The sequence below is a fragment of the Ambystoma mexicanum genome, chromosome 7p (assembly GCF_040938575.1).
Source record: "Ambystoma mexicanum isolate Mex_15411 chromosome 7p, UKY_AmexF1_1, whole genome shotgun sequence".
Lineage (NCBI taxonomy): Eukaryota > Metazoa > Chordata > Amphibia > Caudata > Ambystomatidae > Ambystoma > Ambystoma mexicanum.
Window position 1 is genome coordinate 97,360,608 of NC_090939.1, and position 18,638 is coordinate 97,379,245.

Below are 18,638 nucleotides of genomic sequence, written 5' to 3' on the forward strand. Positions count from 1 at the left end.
CAGGGTTTTAAAACGTGCACAATGGTTTAGGGCACAGGGAGATTGAAGTCTAATTTCTTACTGAAGCAATCCTAGAAGGATACACAACCATAGGAGTTCACAGGTTATTGGAATTACATTACAATCATCTGAGTTTAATCAGTCTGATCTTAGGAGAGTTACAAATATGTAACAACCTTAGTCTTTCACTGTTTGAGCAGATGATCCTCTAATTTAATAAAGTGCAAAGACCATTAGCACACAGTACTTGCATCACATTCTTAAAAAAAAATATATATATAAACATTATACCAGTTACAATTAATAAATGAATATGTTTTTAATTGTGCACTTGAAAAGGTTGGTCAGAGGATTCTGAATACTCGAGCGATGAGAAAAAGATGTTCTCTTCAATCGCAGGACCCAAGCGCTGTTGCACAGGACCAAACGATGTCTGCATCTTGCATATGTAGGACAAACTATCAGTTTCTTTGCATCATGTGCAAATACAACACCAGATAAGCGAACTTAAGTTATATCCCAATGCCGGAGTTCATGTGACATCAGGTCTGCCACTTTACCCTGCGGTTGGCATCACGATTGGCAACTTTTCACATCACGTGTGTGGAGAGTGCAAACCACCCTTCTTCTGTTTGGTGTTTATTCTGCAGACGAGAAAAAGAAAATATATTTCAATAATACTTCTTTTTAATTGCCCAAAGCAGGAATAGTTCTACAGTTGACAATTGCGGACCACAGGAGCACACACTCCAGTCTTTTCAATCATTGATCTATTATAATGACCACAGCCACCAGTAGTGAACCCAGCAAAGATTGAAGCATGCAGCTAAATTGGGTGGACAGCACACTAAACCTTACATGTGTATAATGAACCAAAAAAATCAATTGGAAATCAAATCTGTGAAATTGCAATGCCCCTTCCATATCTTTAACCCAAGGAAAAACACAGAGATAGGGAGAAGGATTTGATCTCTGGAACACACTTTATGGAAAGATGGAAAGGAACTATGCAAATGTCTTTCATGCAGCGAGGACAGTGAGCCCTTCTGCCTTTCTGCACAGCGTTTTTATGCAAGCATCTTAACACTTAAATACTTAATTCACAGCACTATTATAAAAGGCGCTCTTCGTTCATTTAACACTACATAAATACATGGATCTGTATTCTTGGGGCACCATGAATAAGCTAGATACATACCAATTTACAAATATACCAAATGGCCAACTAGCTCCACAGCCATCTTGTTTTGTGCTTCTGGAGTAGGATCTATAGTGCTATTCAGTTTGGGTGCCACATAGTGGCACCAGTGCAACCTTGGCATGAAGCAAACGAGCCACAATACAAAGACACCTTTCTTTTACATATGGTCTCTTTTCAATGATTTCAAACTGGTTGGAAGCAAAGGACCAGCACATTTAAACTAGTGGGGCGCATTGAACAATCTGTCCCACAAATTTGGAGGTGGGACCCAGGTGGTGTCAAATCAGGTGAAATGCTGGGGTAATGTCACAGATGCTGTTTCTTCTGATGAAGTGAGACATATACTGCTTGGCTAGTGCAAATCACAGAATGAATAACTGCTCCATAAGATCTTGGAGGCGAGTATTTTTCTTACTACTTTCAGAAGATGTGACGAGAAGGATTTTTCAGGGATTCAAAAATACCTTTTCGTTGTCAGGTGTTGAGCACTTTATTTACTCCCAACAACTCTTCCACTTTCAAAAGAAGTTGGAATACTATGGCCTCGAAATACACCTCATTTTGAGCCCTTGCGAGGACCTAGAACCCAATTTAGTCCCTTGAACTCCAAGGGATATTTTTCTTTTTTATCACCAATTCTGCCACCTCCTGCATCTGCACTATAAACCACATCAGCAGCTTCTTTAATTAAGGTGTCATGGGTGGTGGACAACTTCTATAGAAAGTCATGTCTGTATCACAGTCCCCACCTGTCCATCCAATGATGATTAAAAATGATTAAACTGTAAATGCGCATCTCTGAAGGATGTTGGTCCTGCAATTTACAACCATCTTGAACTTCATAGACTTTTCTTGAACTTCATAGACTTTTCTTGAACTTCATAGACTTAAGGCAGGGACACTGGAAACACAATTGCAGAATAAATTGAAGGCGCATTGCCACTTCACTGATTTGAAGGCAACTGAAAAATGGCAGAAAAACACTTGAGGCATGGATAAAAACACAAAACAAGTAATCTGTTCACCATCTCTAATCAAATGTTATATTTTAATATGGAAAATGGAATCCTTTTTGCACAAAGTTGTTTTTCGGAGCTACATACATGTCATGGCGTGCAGGCACCCAGACAACCCCACCACATCATTATGTGGGATGGCTGCCGTTGCGGCCATCCGTCAAGTGAAGCAGCGCTGTGGGTTAGAGAGGTGGGTGTTGGGAAAGGGGGCAGTTCAGGATTTGTAACGGAATAAAGAGGACGTGCATAATCTCTCCCAGTGCCCCGCGCAGTCTTTGTGTGTATGTGTGTATGACTCGCACCGTGGCCATCACGTGTGAGGCCCAGATCTCAAGGGGCAGTGCTGCCTTGCTGCAGCTTCACAATGGCAACAAAGGTGTAACCGGCGGACCCGGACGAACAGAGAGACCCGACAAAGGCCAGCACAGCGGCGAGGCTCGGAGGATGCAGTCGGGCATATAAACGCGCGTGGGTGCGTCTCCAATGTTAAAGCCGGCCCCCTCAGCCCAGCGAAGGCCGCACATCCTGGCTTTGGGGTCCCCATAGATTGTCAGCAGGGCTTAATGGTCCGTTATGACCGTGAATGCCTTTCCGTACAGGAACAAGTGAAAATATTCACAGGCCCACACCACTGCCAGGCTTTCTTTCTCCGCATGAGAGTAACCCTGTTCTGTGATGGCAAAGCTCCTGCTGGCGTAGGCCACAATGAATACATTGGCTGGGCTGTCCGGGTATTTTTCTGTCAGGATAGCTCCCAACCAGCAAATCGAGAGCACGGCTGCCACGTGTGTGATCCCAGTGCTTGACCGCATGCTGTCCACGTATAGAGTTCCAAGAGTCAAAGTCTGAGAACGGCCCGCCTTTCAGCCAGGACTTTCAGAACTTCGCAAAGTACGTGGGCTTTCAGCACCGGAAAATAACCCCAAGATGGTGGCATGGTCAAGAGGTTCATGGCCAATGTTAAGAGGACCCTACAGAAAGCCACCATTCTCAACAAGCCTTTCGAGCAGGCCCTCTACCAAATGCTGAGGGAATATCGACACCTCGCACAGCACCACCCAGCGGATCTCATGTTCAGGAGACCCGTCAAGACGAAGCTACCAGAAGGCCCTAACCGTACACCACCAACCCCGCTAGAACAAACGAAGGACAGGGACATGGAAGAAAAGAGCAAAATGAAAGACAAAACAGACACTCTGAGGAGGGGTCACGAATCTGCCCTGGAACCAGGGGATCAAGTGTTGATACGTCAACTGAAGGGCAGGAAAAGAAAGACGCCACATTCGCACCAGAGCACCTGACAGTGACGCAAAGAAAGGGCACCATGGTCACGGCTCATGGCGAGGGACACTCGTCGGTGAAGCGCAAATTGTCGCACTTTAAGGTGGCGAGCCTGCCCGAGCCGGCATGGGAACGCATCGAGGACAGCCCCGATGAAAGATGGCCAGATGAACCCTGCTACGGTGACAGAGAATCATCAGATGAAGAGGGATGTCGGGGAAAGGCACTGTTGGCCCCGCCAACGCCTCGCATTTCGATGAGGCCACAGAGGTGCCGCATGAAACCCCACAGACTGATTGAGGAGATGGGGAACAGCGAGCGATCCATTGCTCTAAAAAATGGGGGGAAGATGTCAGGGCGTGCAGATAACGCCCATACAACCCCACCACATCATTATGTGGGATAGTCGCTGGTTTTCTGTGTTTTGAGCTCCTCCGATCTGTGACAGACACACAGGCTACCAGCCAGCGGCCAACTAATGACAATAAGAGACAGAAGCTAGACTTGGATGGTACTGTGCGTACGTAGCACTCTTAAAAAATGTATTATAGGCAAGTATATTCCTTATGAAAGTTCTAAGGGAACGCTTATTCAGGAGTAGACTAAGGAAAAATGGTTCTCCGTGCCTTAATCCCAGAAGTACTAGATTATTATACAATGGCATAATAATGCATCTTTCCTTTGAGGCAAGCAGTCTCTTATTGTGTAAAATATGGGGCTCTTTTCTGATTACATTTTCCACCACTCTACATACACTAAATGGCATTTTTCTTGGTTTCATTAAACCACCACGATTAAAAATCATGTGCACAAAAGTGTGTGGTTAATATGTGTTAAACAAAAATAAACACACCATATCACAGCAATTATCTAAAACCAATGAGGGTTGTTTTTTCAAGGCATTTTATTTTTTACTTTATTAAAGACCTTGTAATTGTATTGTAATTGGTTTTTATAACGTGCTTAATACCCAGAGGTTTCTAAGCACGGACCGAACCCGTGTTGCTCCGCGTCGTCTTACTTCCAAGGATAGCGTGTTGCCCCTGAGCTATCCTCCCAGCCCCACTTGGTATCACAGCTTATTCAGAAAAATTACAAATATCATAGAAGCCATCAATCAAATAAGGAAGACAATTAACAACAGACACGTAGCATAAGGAGACATAAGAACGTACAAGAATCGGTGAGATCAGCCAAACGATGAGTAGGGGCAATGTAATAGTCCCACACTAATCAGAGGGTTGAGGTGGGAAGTCTTCCTGCATGCGCACTAAGTAGGACTTGAAGGATTGCCAAATGTCTACCGGGCGGTCCCTACCAGCTGCATAGTGGCCTATTGGTCTTCCGTGTCCCTGGCCCCAGTGACTGCACATAGCCACTGCCCAATCATCAGTGCTGTGGGCCTGAGCCAAAATAACAGTATGCAGCGCTCCGCCATTAACAGGCATAGACTTGCAAGCTTACACACATGCCCAGTTGGGTCCTTGAATACATGGAAAAGGCAATGCAACGGGATGGCATCCAGCTTACAACCAAACATATCAGCAAGGGTAGCACATACATCTTTCCAGCATCCATCAAGCTGTGGTAAAAAAGCAAGTTCAGTGCAGTAAAAAGACACACTTAACAGCTAAAGGATTAGCCCACTAAGATGGAGGGGGCTTTGATAACAGCCACACAGTTCTGTGCATTAGGCTACAGAATGCCCTAAATAATTCTGTTTCAAGCAAATAACATAAGCGATAAAGTTGGGTTACAGGCAAGTAAACAGGGCTTAACAGTAGAACGGTGCACTGTAAGAAGGCCTTGGAGCTTCCTTTTCACTAGAAACGTCAAATTCACATTTTATTAACTTGCTTAGTAGCTGCATTGATTGGCAGCACATTGCAAACTACACGTTCCCAGGATCATACTGTAAGAAAGGAACAGCCTTTGATACTTTCAAGGTCAGGAAGCAAAGGTCATGGGTCCTGGGGAAAGGCAGTGAATGCACAATCATTTTATTATTTGGCATATTAGTTGCAAAATGTCCCATGGCGGTTTCAAATTGCCCCTTTACACATCTTAGCCTGGGAAGAAGTTCGGTAACTTGTCAATGGTTCAAGGCTCTTTGCAGTGTCATGATCGGTTGTATTCCCATGAGAAATGGATGGAGATGAATGGCAGCAGATAAATAAAGATCCACTGGTCATCCCATGTGGGAATTGTGGGTTGGACTGTGACGTTCACAGAGATGGTCGAGGGTGGTGTGGCAAGGTTTGCAGGACCCAATCATTTCAGGATAATGTATGTCCCACTATAGAGGAATGAGGTAGCTCTACCAATTAGCTTCACATGGTGGACTAGCCTAATGTTGCAATGTTTTTTTTTTTTTTACATATCTTTATTTTGGTTGCACAAGGAGTTGGAATACAAAAGAAAAAGATCATTCAATCTATCAGCATAGTTCCAGGTAAACCATATGGCATAATACTAGGACATATGGTCTCTCCAATCTTATCCCTTTTCCCCCCACACTTCTATCCCTCAATTCAACCCCACAAGCGGTTCTTGCCGATTTAGGTTTGTACTTCACTGCTGGGAATTCCCGATCATAGTCCAAGAAGGGAGTCCAGATGTCCATAAATTGGTGTAAAAAACATACTTTGGCCGCTGCGACTTTCTCTCCCACCAAAATATCCCACACCTTCACCCACAAAAGGGGCAATGCCTGGCTGTCAGGAGATTCCCAACATTCAGCTATTGTAATCCTGACTGCCAACAAAAGCTGGGATATAAGTTTAGCCATTCTCCCAGTCTTTGGATAGACCTCAACCACTGGCGCACCCAAAAGGAGAACCTCCGGGCTTATAGGGAGTTTGGAGTGGGCGACTGCTTCTATTATGACCACTATTTCTTCCCAAAATGAGTTGATGAGCGGGGAGTCCCACTACATGTGCAGATCTGAGCCCTGGGCTACGCATTTCCCACAGCATAAGGGCTCCCGAGCTACTTCAAAGTGGTGTAACTGGACTGGTGAGTAATACCAGCAAAGCATGAGTTCCAGATGTCACTAATAACGGAGGACGTATAATACCTAGCCCAAATGTCCAACCACATTCAGGCCTCCAGTGGTCAACCTATATCTTCTTCCCACCTGTGCATACATGGGGGTTGATTCGCCAGCATGTCCCCCAGAAGGAGTTTATATATCCTTGAGACCACTTTACTTTGGGAGCCCTCCTGGACCGTTAGCTCAATGGCGCTCCGGTTTCGAATGACCCCCTGCCTCACTGAAGGCTGTGTTATCCTTTGCAGCAGCTGGCCGTAAAACAACCTATCCAATTCTGAAAGCTGAAAGGCCTCTTTACACTTTTCAAAGGTATTTGGATGACCCTCCTCAAAGAGTTGAGATCAAGTTTGTAAGCCTCCTCTTCACCTCTTAAATCCCCCAGGATGCATCTCTGGGGAGAATGCCGGTTATAAAAGATTAGGGAATTGGGATTTAAACCTCTAGAGACCTTATTCTGCCTGAGTGCCCCCTCCCATGCCTCCGCTGTCACTCTGGTAGAAGTGAGGGGTCCGTGAACCAATGTCTTAGCGTCAAGCGGGAAATAAATGGGAAATCCCAAAGAGGGAGTGGGGGTCTTATCTGTTCCATGGCAGCCCATTTAGGGAGGTGGGGGGGCAGCAAGGTGGTGTGAGGTCTGAGCCGCACGATATTTATAGAGATCTGGCAACCCTAGCGCGCCCCATTCAGAGCCCCCCAGCATCACCCTGCTAGGGATTCTAGCTCTCTTGCCCTGCCAAACAAACCCCAGCACCTTGCGCTGCAGGCGGTCCAGGTGTTTGAGGGACGTAAACTGGTAGAGCAGTACACATATATAGGAACCCTGGGGAGCAAGTTCATCTTAACTGCCTTAATTCGTCCCAATAATGAGATGAACAAGTTACTTTCTTACCTGGTAACTTTCTTTCGATGGGATGGTCCGACGACGTATTCCATATCTATGACATGTAATCACCACAGCTGTGCTGCTTTGGAAACTTTTCGGCGTCTGCGTCCTGCGTCGATGACGTCGATGCGCCGTCGTCGAGGACCTCCTCCGACGTCCGACGTCATCCGATGTGATAAGTAGGACGCACGACGCCCATAGCCTCAGTTGTAGTTTTTTCCCCCAGAACGTGTGACATAAGTCAACTGCCTGTCAGACGCAAAGCCTTGCGTAACGTAAGCTGCAATCGCAAAAGAAATTCTGCAGCGGGGAAGGCAGAGCGGGAGCGATATGGAATACGTCGTCGGACCATCCCATCGAAAGAACGTTACCAGGTAAGAAAGTAACTTGTTCTTCGAGGGGATTGGGTCCTCCGACGTATTCCATATCTATGACAGACTCCCAAAGCAGTACCAAAGCAAGGAAGAGGGAAAGAATTTAGAATCAAAATTTAGAATAGCCAATCAAATAGCAGAGCAAAGGACCGCCTTGCCAAAGGCCAGATCCTGTGCTCGGATGGAATCGAGGGAATAGTGACGTACAAATGTATGTACTGAAGCACAGGTGGCTGCATCACAGATGTTGCGAATAGGAACACCCCTCTGCAGGGCAGTAGACGCAGCCATACCCCTGGTAGAATGGGCCCGCAACCCAGCCGGTGGATCCTTACCCGCCAAGCGGTAGCACTCCGAGATGGCCAAAATAATCCAGCGAGACAAAGTCTGTTTCGTCACAGCTTGCCCCAAACGCTTTCCAGCGTAACCAATAAAATGTTGATCATCCACTCTGACCCGGGACATGCGTGAAACATAAAAGCTTAAAGCTCTCCTAGGATGAAGCCTATGGAGCCTCTCCTCTTCCTTACCAGGATGCGGAGGAGGATAGAATGCCGGAAGAACAACCTTCTGGGCCAAATGAAAGTCCGTCACTACCTTCAGAAGAAAAGAAGGACGAACTCTAAGGACAACCCTATCCTTGTGAAATACAGTGAAGGGAGGCTTAACTGAAAGTGCCTGTAACTCACTCACTCTGCGAGCGGAAGTAACCGCAACTAAAAACACAGTTTTCAGAGTTAACAGCCTCAAAGGGCAAGAATGTAAAGGCTCAAACGGAGCACCCATAAGAAACTTAAGAACAAGGTTTAAATCCCAACCGGGCACCAGGAAAGGTGACGAAGGGAACACATTAGTGAGCCCTTTCAGGAACTGTGAAATCAAAGGGATTTTAAAGTAAGAACACTCTTCAGACGAGCGCTTAAAGATGGACAGCGCCGCCAGGTAACCCTTAACGGTACCCACTTGCAAGCCCCTGTGGGCCAAAGAAAGTAAAAAGGACAGAACCATGGGGATGTCACATGCAAAAGGATCCACATTCTGAACTCTGCACCAGTCGCAGAACTTACGCCAACGGCAACGGTACAGAGACTTTGTTGCTGGCCTTCGGGCCAAAAGCAACACCTCCATCACGTCCTCAGGGAGGTCCCAATCCTTATACCTCCATCTTTCAGAAGCCAAGCGTGAAGGTTGAGGGATCTGACCTCTGGATGGAGAACCTGACCCCCCCTCCCGTGAGAGCAGATCGTCTCGGTAGGGAAGACGACGTGGAGGGCAGATGGATAAGTCGAGAAGGTCCGGGTACCATGTCCTCCGAGCCCACGCCGGGGCAATGAGGATCATCCGGGAACCGAACTTCCGTAACCTCCGCAGCACTTGCGGGATGACGGGGACTGGAGGAAACGCGTACAGCAGCGGGAAGGACCACTCCACCACGAACGCGTCTCCTAAGGCTCCTTTTGGAGGAAATTCCCGCGAGCAAAACCTTTCGCACTTCCGGTTGACACTGGAGGCGAAGAGATCCACTTGAGGGGTCCCCCAAAGGGCGAACATCTCCAGGAGAATCTCCTGAGCCAACTCCCACTCGTGAGAGATCGCACTCTGCCTGCTCAGAGCGTCCGCCGTCACGTTTTCGGCTCCGGCCAGATGAACTGCCGAGATCGAAACTTCCTGCTGGATGGCCCAGAACTCGAGCTGCATCGCCTCCCTGCACAGAGGAAGTGACCCTGCCCCCCCCTTTTTGTTGAGGTAGTGCATGGCCACTGTGTTGTCCGTCAGGATCAGGACATTCTTCCCTCGCATAGACGGCAGAAAAGCCTTCAGGGCTAGCCTGACGGCCCTCAGCTCCAACAGATTGATATGGAGTCTGGACTCCGACGGAGACCAACGACCGCTGACTGTCAGCCCGTTGGCATGAGCTCCCCATCCCGTGAGGGATGCATCCGTCACGATCGTCACCTCCGGCCAGGGAAGCCAAAATGGAGCCCCCCCTCATCAAGTTGCCTTTGACGGCCCACCACCGAAGGTCCCGGGCGACCGAGGACGGCACCTGAATCGAGTCCGACATCCTGCCGGAGGACTGCGACCATTGCGTCTTGAGTGCCCACTGCAAAGATCTCATCCGCAGGCAAACCTCTGGCACCAGAAGAATGCAGGATGCCATGAGGCCGAGCAACCTCAAGAACTCGAACGCTGGGAGCGTCTGGGCATGCTGAAACTTGTGCACCATCTGCTGAATGTGAAGAGCCCTCACCTGGGGAGGAAAACACAGCCCCAGGGAAGTGTCGAGCACTGCTCCGATGTACTGGAGCCGCTGTGTTGGCGTCAAATGGGACTTCTTTAAATTGAGGGAGAATCCCAGCCTGTGAAGGGAGCGACAGGTGACCGACAAATGATCCAGGACTTGCTCGGGAGAGCTCCCCCTGATCAACCAATCGTCCAGGTAGGGGTAGACGTGAATCCCCCCTTGCCTGAGATGCGCTGCCACCACCACCATGAGCTTGGTGAAAACCCTCGGGGCGGAGGTCAATCCGAACGGCAGGACCCGAAACTGAAAGTGCGAGTCGCCAACCGCGAACCTCAGGTACTTCTTGTGCCTGGGATGGATCGGCACATGGAAGTAAGTATCCTTGAGGTCGAGTGACACCAACCAGTCCTGAAGCTGAAGGGCCTGGAGGACTTGAGAGAGAGTAACCATCTTGAACTTGTTCTTCCTGAGGAGTTTGTTCAAACCGCGCAAGTCCATGATGGGTCTCAATCCCCCCCCGTCTTTCTTCGAAACCAAAAAATAAGGGGAATACCATCCCTTGTTCCTCTCCGCTACAGGCACTAGTTCTATGGCGCCTTTCTCCAGCAGGGCTTGAATTTCCTGCGCAAGGAGCGGATCCGGACTCTGCAAAGAGAGGTTCCCCGGTGGATTGTCGCGAGGCCTGTGCCGAAAAGGAAGACAGTAGCCGTGGGTTATGATCTCCAGAACCCACACATCTGAAGTAATGGCTTGCCACTCTACAAGATGCTGCGCCAGCCTTCCCCCAACCGGCGAACCATGGGACATGGCCTCACGACTGAGTGGGAGCGGCTGCGGCGTTACCTGAGGGCAAAGAGGCAACTGCCCGAGCGGCCTTGGCACCACGGGTACCCTGTCGTCCACCTCTGGTACCCCTGCGTTGGCCTCTTTGACTGCCAGCTCCTCTCGCTTTACTGAAGGATGAGTAATAGCGAAAGGAACCACCCCTCCACTGCTGTCCCCTAGGACGAAAAGGCGGAGGTTGGCGAACTGCAGCGCCCAACGACTTCGCTGCAGCTTTCGAGGTCTGCAACCTCTCAAGGCTCTCGTCAGCCTTGCTGCCAAAAAGGTGTTCACCGTCAAAGGGCATGTTGAGGAGCCGGGACTGCACATCAGGAGCAAACCCCGACTTCCGCAACCACGCAAACCTGCGTATCACGGTGCTCGCCGCCATGGACCTACTGACGCATTCAGCTAAGTCCAAACCCGACTGAACGGACTCACACATGGCATCCTTACCATCCTGGACCATAGCAAGGAAACCATCCCGTTCGTCCCCTTCGGGAATATGTTCAGCCGCTAACGCAACACAGTTCCACAGAGTGTGCGTGAAACGCGACAAGGCACAAATGGAGTTGGCCGCCTAAAGCGCCATACCACCAGAAGAAAACACTTTCTTCGCCCAGCCATCAAAACGTTTGTCGTCCCTATCAGGAGTGATGGTAGGGTACGACGCCTGCTTCGCCGGGGCCGTGGCCGCCTGCACCACCAAACTCTCCGGAGTGGGGTGCCTGGTCAAGTAGCAGGGGTCGCCACTGGCCGGACGGTATTTTCGCAACAAGGATCTGCCCACCGCCGGGAGACTCTACGGAGCAGTCCAAGCCGCCGCCACCCTTCTCTGTAAAGCCATATGGAACGGCAGAACCGGGTCAGTTGGGGGACCAACATCAAGGATGTCTGTCAGATCATCCTGCACAAATTCCCCTGGGGGAGCAGACCATCCCAAGTACTCAGAAACCCTAGCCATAAGGCGCCGGTACGAGGAATCAGCATGAGAGCCAGGCACAGGCCTACAAAACTCCACCTCCGGAGAGGTGTCCAGTCCACTGGCATCATGCAGTGACTGTCTCAACTCGTCAAACTGACTATGGCCCGAGACAATTTCATCCGGAACCTGACTAGGAACCAGGCCATCAGAATCCTCATCCGCCTCTGAAATATAGTCCAGGTGGCGAAAAGAAGGCACTCCAGAGTGCTTGCTCTTAACCAGAGCCTTCCTAGGGGGTCCACCCGTGCCCTGGGGTACCTCCGACACGAAAGGCGTCAATGGCATCGAGCGAATCGGCGCCAGCGTCGAGAGAACCGGCATCGGCGCCGAGAGGATCGGCGTCGAGGAAATCGGCGTCGACGTCAGATGCAGCGCCTCCAGAATCGGCGGCGTCGACACAGCCCTCGAGGGCGGAGCCCCGAGCGTGTCCCTCGACGACCTGAGCGTCGACGGCATCGACGATTTCCTCAGAGCCAGAGCCTCGAGAAAGCCTGTCGACGCCCTCGACGCCACAGACGTCGATGCCTTCTTCGAAGACCTCACAGGTGCACACGGTCTCGAACGCGTCGAGGACCGGGACCTGGAACGGGTACGTCGAGAACGAGTCCCCTTGTCCGAACGGGACCTCTCCCGTGACTCGTGCCGACCACTCTTGCGAGCGGTGTCTCTCGACCTCACACGACCGACCCCACTCGGGGGCGCGGACGGCTGAGTACCCTGCGACTCAAGTATCGCCAGCATCTTCTTCCCGAAGGAAGCCCATTCCTCCGGCGTCGCACGGCTGGAGGGGTAAGCGACGCGCCGGGCAGAGCCCTCCGAAGAGGACCTGGAAGACGACCGGTGTCGGCGCTTCCGAGAATGCCTCGAAGAGGCTGAGGAGTGGCGAGACCGACTCCTAGAAGGAGACCCACGAGACTTCCGACGATGACACGGAGAGTCACCCCTCGAATCATCCGTCGAAAGCCCCGCAGACTTCGACTTCCGGGGCTTGAACACCCGACCTACCGACAACAACTTCTTACGTTCGCGTAAGGCTTTGGACGTGAGCGACAGGCAGTCGATACAGTCATCCGTGTTGTGGGCCTCCCCGAGGCACCAGAGGCAGGCGTCGTGCGAGTCCGTCACCGACATCTTGGACCCACACTCCCCGCACTTCTTGAAACCCGGACGCGGGGTCGAAGACGAAGTAGACATCTTCAGAAGGATTTTCACAAACGAACAGGTTCGAAGAACCGAGAAGAACAGAACTCCAAAGAGTCGAGGCGTTTAAACCGAGAAACACGAAGCAACACGTTCGCGGAAAAAACGGAACTGAGGCTATGGGCGTCGTGCGTCCTACTTATCACATCGGATGACGTCGGACGTCGGAGGAGGTCCTCGATGACGGCACATCGACGTCATCGACGCAGGACGTAGACGCCGAAAAGTTTCCGAAGCAGCACAGCTGTGGTGATTACATGTCATAGATATGGAATACGTCTGAGGACCCAATCCCCTCGAATTCCTGTTTTGCCCAACTTTCCAGATCCACCTCCAACATTTTAAAAAGAGTCGGGAAGTAAACAGCAAACAAATCAGGTGGAGAGGCGGTAATCTGAACCCCCCCATCCCCCAAGTACTTTATTATCGACTTTGTCTCCCATCTAATGTGGCAAAGGGACTGCAGGGCGCGCACCTCCCCTCCAGACAAATTTATTTCAAAGTCGGCTACTTCAAAAGATTTTAATTCCTCCATCGCCTGTGGGAGGGGAAACTTGGACATTTGTTAATGTAATGAGCATATCGTCCGCATTATGCTGAGAGTCTCGAATCTTGACTCCTTCAATGGAGGAGTTGCAACAGAGGCACTGAGCCAATGGCTACATTATCAGGGCAAACAATAATGGGCAAAGAGGGCATCACTGGTGGGTCCCACAAGCTAGGGGTATAGGAGATGTGAGATCACGGTTTATTCTTAAGGAGGTGGTTGGGAAAACCTAAAGGGCCATGATCATTTTCCGGAAGAGGGGGCCAAAGCGAAAAAAGCTCCAAGGTTGATAAGTAGACTGGGCCTTTATTGAATCAAAGGCCTTCGTGGCATCCAGTGCTAGAACTGCTAACTTCTGGTGATCCGAGAATGTTGTTTCTATTAGGTTTAAGACTCACCGGATATCATCGCCTGTTTTTCTCCACATGACAAACCCTGTTTGATCGGAGTCAATGAGGCATGGTAGTAACGGAGATAGGCGGTTAGCCAAGACCTTGGAATAAATACTTGCATAAATGTCCAAAAGGTAGATTGGTCTATAGGAAGCACATATATTGGGGTCTTTGTTAGGTTTCAGGAGCAATATAGTGGTGGAGGACTGCATAGAAGGAGTAGTGGAGCCCACCTCCCTAAAGGAGTTGAAAAGTGCTGTTAGTGGGGTGGCGAGCTGGGAAAAAAATATTTTGTAAAATGTGGTTGAGAACCCATCAGGACCCGGGACCCTAGGTATCAGGGCCTTAATCACTGTTCCCACTTCCCCCACCCCTATCCCTATCTTCCCCTAAGATACCAGGTAGGGCGGCTCCCTCCACATACCACTTCTGTCTCTCCAGAGAGTGAAGGGGTGCCTTAATAGTTTGCCTGAAGTGGGATTCTGCTAACTGCAGCTTCTCCTTTTCCCCATATCTCAAAGCTCCCTGCTGATCCTGTAACCCTATAATCATGCGACGCCCAGAAATGAGCAGTTTACTCACCAAAAGATGATTAGCTTTGTTGGCTTTGGTGTAATATCCCGGTTTAGTTACCAGGAGAGACTGTGCCGTCTCTGCCGCATAGAGAGCTTCTAGCTTGTTCCTGGCAATGTTTAGGGATTAGTGGAGTTTTGGGGCCCACCCTTTCTTAGATTTCCCCTCAAGGTCTGGAATTTCTTTTTCCAGATGGCATCAGATCTGCCGTTTGCGTTCATAAAATGCAGCTGAATGGGCTATCAACTCCCCCCCTCATCACCAACTTCATAGTATCCCATGTGATTGCGGCTGATGTATGCTCTTTGGGGTTTTCCTGAAAATGGTTCTGGACGGCTTTCGCTATATTATCCCGCAAGGCAATGTCATTTAGAATTGGGCCATATAGCTGCCATGGAGGCTTAGAGCCGGAAGAGGGGATGCAAACCCTGGTGGTTAATTGCAATGGGGCATGGTCTAACAGCACTCTAGCACCTATGGCTACACCGTCTACATATGACCGAAGAAGGGGAGAAGCCAACATTAGATCTATACACGAAGAGGATCAGTGGACATGGGAAAAGAAAGTAAAATTGCGTTCCCCCGGATGCAATACGAGGAGTTTACCACCCCCAATGATTTAAAGAAATGAAGGATTCCAGTTGCAATATTGAAGTCTTTTGCTGATGGAGCATGCGCGTTTATCCACCATTGGGTATGGGACCCATTAAAATCTCCCCCAATTAATACATAACCTTACGAAAAGGGAGGAATAATAGCCTCAAGGTGCTGATAGAATTGGACCTGCCCTTCATTAGGGGCATAAATTGAGATCAGGGTATACAACTGCCCAAGACAACCCCTTTGATGGCTACATACCTCCCCTCTGGTTCTTACACGATATCCACTTCACTAAAAGGCACACCTCTTGCCAGCAGAATCGCCGTACCACCAGACTATGACCCGATGGAGGCCTGAAATTTGTTTCGGGAAGTCTCTGTTCCGAAGCCGAATAAAGTCTGGGGGCAAAAGATGTTTTCCTGCAAAAAAACGACTCCCCCATTCAAGTCTGTCAAACGTTGCAAGATCGATTTCCGCTTAACAAGGGAATTCAGTCCCTTTACGTTCAGTGATACAAGCTCAAGCTTCTGGTGGGGTGGGGTGGGGGGGGGGGTAATGGCTTCAGTCTCCTGCACACCTGAGGAGGGACCCCGTGAGATTTCACTACCATAAAGGTTCTGGTAGATATTCACTCCATGTGACGCCCAAGGTTTTCCTTCAATGAACAAACCAAAAAGAGACAGCTCAACAAAAATCTTAAAAACATCAGGCGACTCGCCCCTGTGGCCCCCCCAAGTGAACTACCACTCAGGGTTCGGCATAAGTCGCATGAGGCCCAAAACTAGGGTAACTGCTTGCAACACTTTCGCCCAACACCGATATAACCCCATACATTGGTACCTGCCACCTAACTAACCCCGGTACTCGGGAGTGTGGAGGAGAGCGCCCTGGCCGGCCACCTTTAGATCTCTTAGTCCAGGCGCTCCCTTTAACTCTCTGCCCTCCCTCATTGCCATGAGCGTGAGAATCCGGAAGGTCGCCTGCGTGGGGAGGGGAGCCCCATGATTTCCTCTGCTTCCTCCATCCTATCAATTGAGCGGGATGTTCTCTTGAAAGTAAATTGCAGGGTGGCCGGAAACACCCAGCGGTACTTGACGCTCTGCTCGTGCAGAAAGAGCGTGAGGGGACGGATGGCTCTCGGCGTCTGGATGGTGGATGTAGCCAGGTTCAAGTAGATCTGTAATGCTGAGCCTTGGAACCCAAGCTAATCTTGTGTGTGCCCTGCGGCCATGATCTGCTGTTTGATGGTGAAGTGCACACGAGTGATGACGCTGGGTGGGGCATTCAATGACAGGAGCGTAATCTGTGTGTTCAGTCCAGGAGGAGTAGTGCTTTATCTAGATCGGGGAGGAGGGGCTGGAAAAAGTTACTGATGTGCTCAGTGAGGGCCTGGTCAGGAATTGAGGGGGGCACTCCCCTGATGCGCAGGTTATTCCTATGTGCTATGTTCTCTAAATCCTCTTGCTTCACCTCCACTAGTTCACTTTTCCCTCCAGAGACAGGACTCAGTTATAGCTCTGCCATGGTGGACCTGATCTTCCGTTTCCCCCCCCAGCCTCTGTTCTGCTTCCACGACCCTCTGGACGAGCCTGTCCAGTTTAGATGAGATTTCGGACATGCAATGGCGAAATTCGGTTTTGATGTCCACGATGAAGGCTTGGGTGTCTTCCTTGGTGGCCAGCTGCCCAATGGGGCAATCCGGAGATTGGGGTGAAGACCTTGGAACCTCTGCTTTCTTCCCCTTGCCTGCTGGAAGCATCATAGTGGCAATGTCTGCAGTTTTATAGGCCTTCCAGGGTCTGGACATGGTGACAGGAGAACAGGGTATCAGGTAATGTGCTCCTTCCTGTATGGCTGATTCAAGTCCACTGAGTTGTAGTCTCGGGGCTCAGGAGACGTTCCCTGTTGTGCAGCGAGCTTATCTAGCTTTGGGCCCTAGTGTGATAAACCTGGCAAGCTACGTGGGCCGGAAAGGGGGGGCTGAGGGGGAGGTGGCTTTCTTGGGTTTGCTCCCTTTCTGTTATCTGCTGCTGCCAGCCCCTCTCCGCTGAACCTCCACTCCAGGTACCTCCAGGCATCAATGACGGCTTTGTGCCGTTTCCAGGGCAATTTAGACAATCCCCCGATGCAAGGCTTCCAGGTATGCTCTGTTCTCCGTCTCACCTTACTTTTCCGTTCTCAGGACAGGCTTGGCTGCGCGAATGCCTTCACCTTCCCCCCGAGCCACTTCAGAGAAGCATAGGCTCGTACGCGACACTGCCTCGTGGCACCTGGGCCACACTGTCATTCAGCTTCTCGTGGTTCCAGGAGGGGCGATATGAGCACTGACCTCCACATTGCCAGTGCTTCCTATTGTAAGGAGAGTTGCGCCTCCATCTTGAAAGCGCTCTCTCGTCCTCGGGTGGCACAGGTCGCTGGAAGTTAGAATATGTCAAGGAGGTTATGGGCTCTGTAACTTCACCCGCTTCTTCATCATCGCCTGCCGTATACGATCCCTCCTTCTCCGATCCCGGATTACAGCATGTAAGCGATATATCATGCTTCGAAAGTGGGCTTCATGCAGAGGCCATTAGCAACGCGTCCGCATTGCCGGCGCTACTAGCCATGCCCCCATGTTGAAATGTGTTTTTGATGCCAATTTGTTTGTAAGCTTCTAAAAGCTTCTGTTTTAGGGGCGTATCTTTGACAGCGCCTTTCATGCAGTTCTGTTCCGCATTATGTATAAATCTTGCTTTCCCAGCTGTGAGTGGACCCAGAAGAAATTGCGTTACTTCTTGCTTGGTGTACACTCCTTTTAGGATTACTTTTGTAATTTTTCATTGATGAGTTCCGAGGCAACCCGATGTACATTTTTGGCGGCCCATACAGGGATAAAACAGCTTTCCCGACCAGATTTGGCAATTCCAGCCATGCTCCCGGAGGATTGTGGGGCAGCGTTTGCAGACCGCGAGTTCGCAAAGGTCTACCTGGTCGAAAAGTTCCCTGCACTCGTAAGGAAGGCTCTGGGGTCAAGAAGACTTGAGAATCTCCGAAGAAGGATACGTGAGTGTACCCGTGCATGAACACGCAGGGGAGGGGGGATTATTTTTATGGTTTATAGGATGCACATAGGGCATAGTTGTTAAGGAGGTGGGCCTGTGTAGAGGTCCATTACAGTATTAATTGAAATTCACAGGACGGGCCTGTGAGAGGGCCATTGTGTGCAAGTGGTGTGAAAGGGCGGGCCTAAGGAGAAGGCCAGTGTGAACGAAATAGGGTGAACGAGTAAGACAGTAAGTATAAGTGTGAGTGAGGAAGAGAGTAAAAGTATTCCGAGATATAAGTGAGAGGGGGTCAAGAATAGAAGGGGGGAGAAAGTATTTTTGGGAAAAGGGCACAATAATGTCATCCTATTATATGTACTTACCCCTTGATCATATGTGCAAAACATTCTCCCAATAAAATATTAAAAGACCACTTTCCGTGGA

General features: G+C 49.9%; 1 protein-coding gene across 7 annotated transcripts in view; it reads right to left on the minus strand.

Annotated features, from left to right (window-relative positions):
• Positions 1 to 446: 446 nt before the first annotated feature.
• Positions 447 to 18,638, minus strand: part of SPICE1 (spindle and centriole associated protein 1) — a 1,365,450-nt gene continuing 1,347,258 nt past the window's right edge. For all 7 annotated transcript variants that reach the window (XM_069635857.1, XM_069635859.1, XM_069635855.1 and 4 more), the window contains one exon: positions 447 to 644. In XM_069635857.1, the coding sequence (XP_069491958.1) occupies positions 591 to 644 (54 nt within the window). In that variant the 3' untranslated portion in view covers positions 447 to 590. The remainder of the gene's footprint in view (positions 645 to 18,638) is intronic.